Source organism: Miscanthus floridulus, chromosome 16 (assembly GCF_019320115.1).
Source record: "Miscanthus floridulus cultivar M001 chromosome 16, ASM1932011v1, whole genome shotgun sequence".
Classification (NCBI taxonomy): Eukaryota; Viridiplantae; Streptophyta; class Magnoliopsida; order Poales; family Poaceae; genus Miscanthus; species Miscanthus floridulus.
The window spans coordinates 31,262,803-31,272,784 of NC_089595.1; the positions used below are offsets into that span (position 1 = coordinate 31,262,803).

Consider the following 9,982-nt stretch of genomic DNA (forward strand, 5'->3'; position numbering starts at 1 on the left):
TGGCGAACTTGCACTATTGTGGAAAGATGAAGTTTGTGTAAAGCTCCAAAGTCTTGACAAGCTTCATATAGATGTGGCGGTGCTTGATCCAATGACAAACGGGGAAAAGTGGCGCTTCACTGGTTTCTATGGTGAGGCGAGGAGAGAGTTAAGATATAGGAGTTGGGATTGTCTTAAGATGCTCAAGGGTCACAGCTCACTGCCATGGCTCTGTGTAGGGGATTTCAATGAGACTTTGCATGCCAACGAGCAATTTGGGGTGCTAGAAGAAGTGAACGGCAGATGGAGGGTTTCCGAGAAGCAGTAGCAGTGTGTGGCTTCACGGACCTAGGCTTCATTGGTCTATCGTACACCTGGGACAACCGACAAGATGATGCTCACAACATAAAGGTTAGGTTGGACCAGGGGTTGGCAAATGATGACTTTCTTGACTTGTTCCGCGAAGTTAAGGTCTGGCATGTTCAAACGACAATATCAGACCACTGTGCACTGGTGGTAGAATGGTTGGAACACTCCTTGAACAGGAGAAGATGAAAGCGAAATTTTCGCTATGAAAACATGTGGCAGCGTGACCCTTCTTACATGGCTCTTATTCGTGATGCTTGGTCATCGAATGGAGGAGCTATTGGATTGGGAGACATGCACACAAAACTAAAAGGTGTGCAATCCTCGCTACAGACCTGGGAGCAGGACGTCTTTGGCTCGGTGCAGAAGGCGTTGGCAACTCTTAGGCATGAGCTAGAGGAAGTCCGAGGGCAATCGCTGGGCTCGGGACCTTCTAGACACAAGTGACAAATTATGGCACGGATGTCTGAAATGCTATCAAGAGAAGAAATTATGGAAAGACAGAGAGCGCATCTTGATTGGCTTAAGGATGGAGATCGCAATACAGCGATGTTTCAAGCCAAGTCACGAGCACGGGCCAAAAGGAATAAAATTATGGCTCTGCGAAGAGAAGATGGGTCGATGGCAACGGAGCAGGCGGAAATAGAGGAGATCGCTACTAACTACTACCGCTAGCTCTTCTCGGCCCAGGAAGAGTTGTTGCCGGACCTGGTGCTTGATCACGTGCTTCCCAAGGTCTCGACTGAGATGAATGACCGGCTACTACGGCCCTACTCAGCTGTGGAGGTTGAGCAAGCTTTGCAACTTATGAAGCCGAGCAAAGCCCCGGGGCCAGATGGATTTACAGCTGGCTTTTACCAGTTACACTGGGATTTGATGGGCAACGAGATCACAACAGCGGTGTTGGATTTTCTCAATGGTGGAGGTATGCCGGATGATATTAACCATACTACCATTATTTTAATTCCCAAGACAAGAAATCCTCAGGTTATGAAAGAATTTAGACCTATTTCTTTATGTAATGTTCTGTACAAGTTATGCTCAAAGGTTCTGGCTATGAGAATGCGTGAATTCTTAGATGATATTATTGTAGAAGAGCATAGCGCCTTTGTTCCTGGATGCTTGATAATAGACAATGTACTCATAGCTTATGAGTGCATCCATTATCTGAAAAGGAAGAAAGGGAAATCTAGAGCGTGTGCTGTGAAATTGGACATGGCCAAGGCGTATGATCGTGTAAAGTGGGAGTATCTTAGAAGGATCATGCTAAAACTTGGTTTTCATGCTGATTTTGTGAACCGTATTATGAGGTGTGTAACAACAGTTTGTTTCACTATCAAAATCAATGGCGTATTGACTGATACCTTCAGACCATCTAGAGGAATCAGGCAAGGGGACCCCATTTCCCCATACCTATTCTTGCTATGCTTTGAGGGTTTATCTTGTATGCTGAAAGTTGTTGGTCAAGTGTACATATCAAGGGGTATAAGAGTTGGAGTTCACTCCCCCTAGATATCGCACCTGCTCTTTGTGGATGACTGCATAGTATTTTCTGAAGCATCGCAAGGAGGGGCTGACAGACTGGTAGAGATTCTGGACAGATATCATCGTGGATCTGGACAGTTGGTAAATCGGGATAAATCAGCCATATTCTTCAGCAAAAACTGTCCTATGGAGATGAAGCAAGTGGTCAGTCAGAGGCTTGATATCCAAAAGGAAGCCCTGGCTGAACGCTATCTGGGACTACCCACGGAGGTAGGAAGAAATTTGAGCGACTGTTTTGAATACCTGCCATCCCAGGTGAAAGGTAGAATTGAAAGTTGGTGCGGACGTGAGGCAAGTTGTGTAGGTAGAGAGGTTTTGATTAAATCAATTGCCCAGGCGGTACCCACTTATTCTATGAGTTGCTTTCTTCTACCTTCAATATATGCAATAAGATGAGAAGTGTTGTGGCCAATTATTGGTGGGGTAGCTCTGCTGATAACCGGCACATGCATTGGATGAGTTGGGAGCGTCTTAATCAATCGAAACACAAAGGAGGCATGGGTTTTCGGGACATGAGGAGTTTCAACTTGGCAATGCTTGGAAAGCAAGGTTGGCGCCTCATCACGAGACCAAACTCACTTTGTGCGAGAGTTCTCAAAGGGCGCTATTATCATGACACGGAGTTCTTGAGGACTACCCGGAAAAAGCACGCGAGCAGTACGTGGAGGGCGATCCTAGCAGGCCGAGACGTACTACAGCGGGGTCTGATCAGAAGGGTGGTCGATGGAGATTCTACTGCTATTTGGGGTGATCGATGGATAGCAGACCACTTTGATGCTAGGCCAATCACACCAAGAGTTGCCAGGCATCCGAATCTGGTTTCTGAACTGCTGACAACTGGCGAATCCTAGAATGTTGAGGCAGTGAGAGCGCTGGTGTTGCCAATTGATGCAGGAGCTATATTGCGACAGCCGCTGGGTCGAGGAGATGGTGATTTTTGGGCGTGGGAACCAGAGCGTTCTGGGATTTATTCTGTCTGCTCGGCATACAAGATTATATATAGGAGGAAATGGGAAGAATCCTTTGGCCATTTACCTAGCTCTTCTGATGATGCTATATGGAAAAAAAATTGGAAGCTGGAGGTCCCTCCCAAAGTTAGAGTGTTCTGGTGGCGTGTTTTGCACGAATTCCTACCGACGAAGCAAATTTTATTCAGAAGGCACATAGAACCGGAGGCCTTCTGTGAGGTCTGTGGGGAGCCAGAAGAATCGATCAGGCATGTACTCTTGGACTGCACAGCAGCGAGGCAGTTCTGGCAATACACAAGATGGGCAACAGGGGTCAAATTACCAAGCCTGAATGCTGAGACGTGGGCTGCTGATTTGATGTCACAGCTTTGCCCAAGACGAGATCGTGCTCTGATTATGATTGGAATGTGGGCGCTTTGGATGCTGAGGAACCGGCGACGCCATAGAGAGTTGACGATGCCGGTTCAGCAGGCGGTGATCTGGGCCAAAGATACAGCTTATGATTTATGGCAGCTGAGCCACCAATTTGACAAACCGGCTCCAGCATACAATAGGGATAAATGGAGAAAGCCGGATGTGGGATGGTCGAAGATTAATACGGATGCTGCGTTCTCTGAAGAAAGCAAGCAAGGAGCAACCTCGTCCATTATCAGAGATGATCAAGGCGCGTTCTATTCGGCACAAGCAATCTGGTATGAGCGTGGTCTTGATGTTTGCTCCATGGAGGCCTTGGCGTGCAGGGATGGCATGAAGCTTGCTGCACAGATGGGTTTACGTCGGGTGGCCTTGGAAACCGACTGTCTCCAGGTTGTGCAATTGTGGAAGAAGAAGGAGTCACAAAGATCCATCATTGATCCTATTCTGAAGGAGATGGAGGAAATTAGCCTTGCCTTTCAAGAGTTTTCTTTCTCTTTTATTAGTAGAAGTTGTAATAAGGTTGCACATTTGTTAGCTCGTCAGGTTTCTAGTTCACATTGCTCGGAGGTGTGGCGTGTTACTCCAGCATGTGTGTATGACTTGATCATGATTGAGGCTTCGGCTGGCTGATTTATGAAAGGCAAGCAATTCACAAAAAAAAGAAGCCAGTGACCCCAAAAATCATCTATGGAATTAGGGATCCCTTCGACCCCTCCCACATGAGTACCTCTTTTATACAACTGCAGATAAAGATAGCCAATGGGTATCCAAAAAAAACATGTGGTTTACATATTCAGCTTTGCCACATAAGCAGCTTCTAAGCTAACCGCGCCTATACTTAAAATATTTCGAGTACAAGTTTGAATTTGAGCCTATACTTAAATTCAAACTATATCATTTCTACTATGAAAACATACTGCAAAGTTTTCTGTACAAAGTGTCTTCGAAAGTTTTTTGAACCAAAACCCTTTCGAAAAAATGTTGATTAAAAATATCCATGTTATATCCTCGACACGGCTCAAAGTCATGGTGCCCCATTTCTAGTTCAAAAGAAAAGACTAATTTGCTTTTTCAAAAATAAAATGAGTTGAATACGAGCTAGAGCTCAAATTTAACATGTCTATATGAATGCTTTCCTTAAATAATACTATTATGTATTATGGCACGTCATCCATTTAGATTAATATTAATATTGAAGTGTTTGGAAGTCGTGGACAAGAATGTGTGCCGGTGTGTGCACCCTTGGAAATTAAAGGTGGTCCATGGACGGTGGGCCCCAGTTTGAAGAGCATGCAAACCATCAACTTGTCCGGCAAGCTCGCGTCTACACGAATCCCGTGGTGGACTTGCTCGATCGGCGCGCGTGCCGACTGCCGAGCGTACGTGAGGAATCTGGCGTGTGTCTCCGTGCTGCATGTACACAGGGAGGACGTACGGTACGGAGGAATGTTTCCGATCGACCTGGAGCTGTTCGTGCAGCCGCTCGATGCACATTTTGCACTGCATCCACGGGGCCGGGGAGCCTGTGTTGCTCGCTGCCTGGGTTGATGAACAGATCACGCACATGTCGGCAGTGGCGGATGCACGATGCGGGATAAGGGGGCTAAAACAATGGAGATGTTGATTTGCATGAAGATTTAATGGTGAAATCAAGCTTTTGCTACAGTGATTAGGCTTGAAATCAAGAAATTAGGGGGGGCTGAAGCCCCCCAGCCCCCCCTGTGGATCCGCCGCTGCATGTCGAGTCGGCTCGATGGCAACAAGTACGTTTTCTTCGGTCGGAACATACCATTTCGCTGTATGTAAGTCTTCTTTTTAGAGCCGCTACGGTCTTCTCCACCGGACTTGTCGTGGTCTTCTCCATCAGAGCGGCGAGTTTTACATAGGTGAACTTCACGTATCGACGAGCTTCCATTCCCAATCAGCAAGGAGACCTCCATTTCAGAGCAACAAGGAGATATCACGCTGAAACGTATGTTGCAAACATATGATTCAAGTGTTTCAGATGCTTCAGAGATATCTTGCAAGTGTTTTGTATCGGTGTTGCAAAAGTACATCTGGATATTGCACATGTTGCAATGGCTATACACGTACGTTTCAAGTGTATGTTATAAATGTTTCATCTATAGCACACGTATGTTGCAAGTATTTTCATCTGGATGTTGCAAAAGTAGATCTGGATGTTGCATATACATGCATGTTGTATGTGTATTTTTCAAGTGGTTTCATCTGTTTTGAAAGTGTTTTCATTTGGATGTTGCATATATTTGCAATGGTTTTCAAGTGTTTTTCTAGTATTTTTGCAAGTGTTTCATCTGTCTTCTTTCTATGTTGCAACCGTTGCATATGGATGTTTCAAAAGTAGATCAGGGGCTGCACATGAGATGCACGTGGAAATTGATAGTATGTTATTTTACATCTAGGATAGATAATCTATCAGAAAGAATCAGGACAGACAAACACCCCGCTCAAATTCTTCATATCATGGCTTATCAGATAATCTTGCTCAGCTTATAAACGAGTCTCACAAAAGTTCAAACTACATCCGACACCACAGTACTGCTGGCGCGGAAGCTTTGTCACGGTCCTGATGATCCTTGTGGGCAACATTTGTGCATTAAGGATATTGCAAGATAAAGAACTTCAGCGGGGATTTAGGCAACTTCTTTTATTCGCTTGGCTGATAAGTCATGGCTGAAAGTATTGTTGGTTGATTTGTTGTGAGAAAAAATATTGTTCGTTGGCTGAAAAAGTACGGCTTATAGGGCGCGTTCGCTGGTCTGGATGGTCTAGAGCAGCCGGCTGACTCCCCTCACAAAACACTGTTTATCAACCAGTCGCTACAGTGTTTCTCTCTCACAAAACCAGTCAATTTCAGCCAAGTTTCAGACAAGCGAACGATGCGAAAATCTTTGTTACGAGGTCAGCAGTATATATACGAACACTGGTATATAATTTTCAGTAAAAACGTGTCAGTGTGCGCAGTGCCGTTGTTGCACGCATATTAGAGACCTGTGCGTGGTTGTCCATGGACCAAACTAACTTTCTTTTTTTTTTTTTGGCGAGTAACAAACTGACCAACTTGCCCAGCAAGCAAGCCTGAGGTGCTGAACGTCCAGGCTGGCACCATGACGTCGGTCGGTGGTATGTAGGGAGCGACGGACCGGACCGGATCCCATGGGCCGCAGGCGTGAACACAAGTTTTCTTTTGTAAAAGAGTTATTGAAAATTGCTGGCAAAACCTCAAACCTTAGAAGAGGCTTTTCGTTTAGAGCCAACACCAGTTTGAACCTATATCTGTGTTGAAATTTGAACTAATATTATTTTCAACACCATAGTTTGGACTTTGGATAAGCTATCTCGGCCTTGGCACAACCAAATCATTCTAAAAACTTTTAGACGGCGTTTACTCTTTTTGAAAGATGTCTATGGAAACGCTTCAAAAAACATAAACCATCTAATAAAAATAATAATAAATAAATATTTTGGGTATAAGTTTGAATTTCAACCTATTATGAGAACATACTTGTGGGGGTACGGCCCCCAAGACATAGGCCGCACCATCGGAGGTGGCACAGCCCACAAGATCAAGACGTGCACGGCGCTGCTCGGTGTGCACCGCAAGATATTGTATAGTACCAAATAGGCTACTTTCCTTATAACCCTACCTCCTCTAGAGTATATAAAGAGATGTAGGGGTCCCCTAGCGGATAAGATCCATATAGATCCATCAAGATATATCTACTACAGATCAATACAATACACCAAAAACACAGGACGTAGGGTATTACGTCGATCAGACGGCCCGAACCTGTCTAAATCGCTGTCTCTGTGCCTTGTGTCACCATCTGGTTTCTGATTACGCGCACCCCCACCGACAAATCTATCATCGCGGGATGCCCCTCGGTGGACTGCTGACGATATTCTGTCGACAGTTGGCGCGCCAGGTAGGGGAGTGCGCTTGATCCCTTGGCGAGCCAGATGGACCTCAAATCAACAGTGCATTCTCGTCATCAATCTCATGGAGATCCATGCCGGTCTACGACGATGATTCATCGCTGGCTACACCAGCCCCCGCGACAGTAGATCCGATCTCGAAACCATCTCCGAGGTCGTCTTCACCAACAACTCACCGCCCGTCAGGTGCTCGCCGTCAACGCCGACCAGATAGCGTCATATGTCGCCGATCAGACTTTCTGTCTAAAGCTAAGTCACGCTTTAATATTTTCCTAAATATTCTCTAATCTCCGTATATCGCCATAATGTTTTTCTAAACTGTTTTCTCCATATTTGCTCTCCAAACGATTTTTTGAACCCCCAAACAGTCCTGTTGATGCTCGGACGCCTCCAGAGACAGCCCTGTCTCCGGCTCCTCCCTACACGTGCTATGGGCTCCACGCTCTGTGTTATGGGTGGTCAGCAGCGGCTCCTTGGTCACGCCTGTTCCTCCTACACGTGCATGGGCTCCGCGCTCGACGTTATGGACTATGGGCTAGCTAGGGCTGGAGACTCAGCTACACACTAACTGTTCGGGCAGTTTATATTAAACATAAATATATTTTCACACCAACTGATCGTCGAACAGCATACGCTATTGCTGATTTTTTCTCCAGAGTTCATTTATTTTTACATCATGTACTACCATTCTACATGTTTGTTTTGCAGGATCAGAGTCCAAGTGATCGGATCACCTGGTGCTCGGACTTCTCCACCGATCAACTGGTCGAACCACTAGGTTCATGGACTTCATCGCCGACCAGTTGATCGGACTATTCGCCGATCATTTCTACTCAACGCTCACTTCGCCGCCGACCAGTTGACCAGACTGTTCGTCGCTCATGCTTCATCGCCAGCGACGCCGGTTACTCCTCAACGCTCGGATTCTTCGTGCTCGAGGACTAAGTAGGCACACTTCACCGCACGGACGTTGCCGCCTACGCCGCGGGCTCCTCAGTGCTCGGACATCGCCGCCTACGCCGAGGAATCCTCGTTCCTCGGTGCTCGGTCATCGCCAGCGACGCCGAGGACTCCTCGCTCCTCGGTGTTCGGTCATCGCTAGCGACGCCGGGGACTCCTCGCTCCTCGGTGCTCGGTCATCGCCAGCGACACCGGGGACTCCTCGCTCCTCGGTGCTCGGTCATCGCCAGCGACGCCGGGGACTCCTCGCTCCTCGGTGCTCGGTCATCGCCAGCGACGTCGGGGACTCCTCCCTCCTCGGTGCTCGGTCATCGCCAGCGACGCCGGGGGCTCCTCGCTCCTCGGTGCTCGGTCATCGCCAGCGACGCCGGGGACTCCTCGATCCTCGGTGCTCGGACTTCGCTAGCGATGCCGGGGACTCCTCACTCCTCAGTGCTCGAACATCGCCCGCGACGCTGGGGACTCCTCGCTCCTCGGTGCTCGGACATCGCCACCGACGCCGGGGACTCCTTGCTCCTCAGTGCTTGGGAATCGCCAGCGACGCTGGGGACTCCTCGCTCCTCGTGCTTGGGAATCGCCAGCGACGCCAGGGACTCCTCGCTCCTCGGTGCTTGGTCATCGCCAGCGACACCGGGGACTCCTCGGTGCTCGGTCATCGCCAGCGACGCCGGGGACTCCTCGCTCCTCGGTGCTCAGGAATCGCCAGCGACTTCGGGGACTCCTCGTTCCTCGGTGCTCAGACATCGCCAGCGACTCCGGGGACTCCTCGGTGCTCGGTCATCGCCTACGACGCTGGGGACTCCTCGGTGCTCGAACATCGCCAGCGACGCCAGGGACTCCTCGCTCCTCGGTGCTCGGTCATCGCCAGCGACGCCGAGGACTCCTCGCTCCTCGGCGCTCGGTCATCGCCAGCGACCCCGGGGACTCCTCGATGCTCGGACATCACCAGCGACGCCAGGGACTCCTCGCTCCTCGGTGCTCGGTCATCGCCAGCAACGCCGTGGACTCCTCGCTCCTCGGTGCTCGGTCATCGCCAGCGACGTCGGGGACTCCTCGCTCCTTGGTGCTCGGTCATCGCCAGCGACGCCGGGGACTCCTCGCTCCTCGGTGCTCGAACATCGCTAGCGACGCCGGGGACTCCTCGCTCCTCGTTGCTCGGTCATCGCCAGCGACGCCAGGAACTCCTCGCTCCTCGGTGCTCGGTAGTCGCCAGCGACACCGGGGACTCCTCGCTCCTCGGTGCTCGGTCATCGCCAGCTACGCCGGGAACTCCCGGGGTGGTCGAACATCGCCGGCTACGTCGGGAACTCCTCGGTGCTCGGATCTTGCTATGTCTCATCGGCGTGCTATCAAGCTGCTCCATGCTGTTCGGATCAGGGTGCTGATCTTGGGCAGCGCGTCTGGGGTCTTGATACGAGCATGTCAGACGACGTCAGCAAGCTTTCAGACTTCTTTGACCCTGCTACAAGATTCATTCTTCATCTTCCAGCAGGCTCGGGGACTAAATGGGCACACTTCACCTTGCGGTGAATGTGCTCGTTCTCATCTCATGGCTACGCCCGGGGACTGGCAGCCTGCTCGGCTGGTCTTCTACTTTATGACCCTGGCACCACGTGACTACGTCACCTACTGTCAAACTCGGAGACTAGCTGTAGGGGTATGGCCCCCAAGACATGGGCCGCACCATCGGAGGTCCCAGCCCACAAGATCAAGGCATGTATGGCGCTGCTCGGCGTGCACCGCAAGATATTGTATAGTACCAAATATGATACTTTCCTTGTAACCCTACC

At 49.3% G+C, this 9,982-nt stretch overlaps 1 protein-coding gene across 1 annotated transcript; it reads left to right on the forward strand.

Moving 5' to 3' along the window:
- Nucleotides 1-3,314: 3,314 nt before the first annotated feature.
- On the forward strand, nt 3,315-3,905 carry LOC136510522 (uncharacterized). The gene has a single exon (XM_066504940.1). The coding sequence runs from the start codon at nt 3,315-3,317 to the stop codon at nt 3,903-3,905; it is 591 nt and encodes a 196-aa protein (XP_066361037.1).
- Nucleotides 3,906-9,982: the final 6,077 nt, after the last annotated feature.

Bases quoted from the DNA above. Each gene is read 5' to 3' on its own strand.
- LOC136510522 (XM_066504940.1), top strand. From the start codon at position 3,315: ATGCCGGTTCAGCAGGCGGTGATCTGGGCCAAAGATACAGCTTATGAT.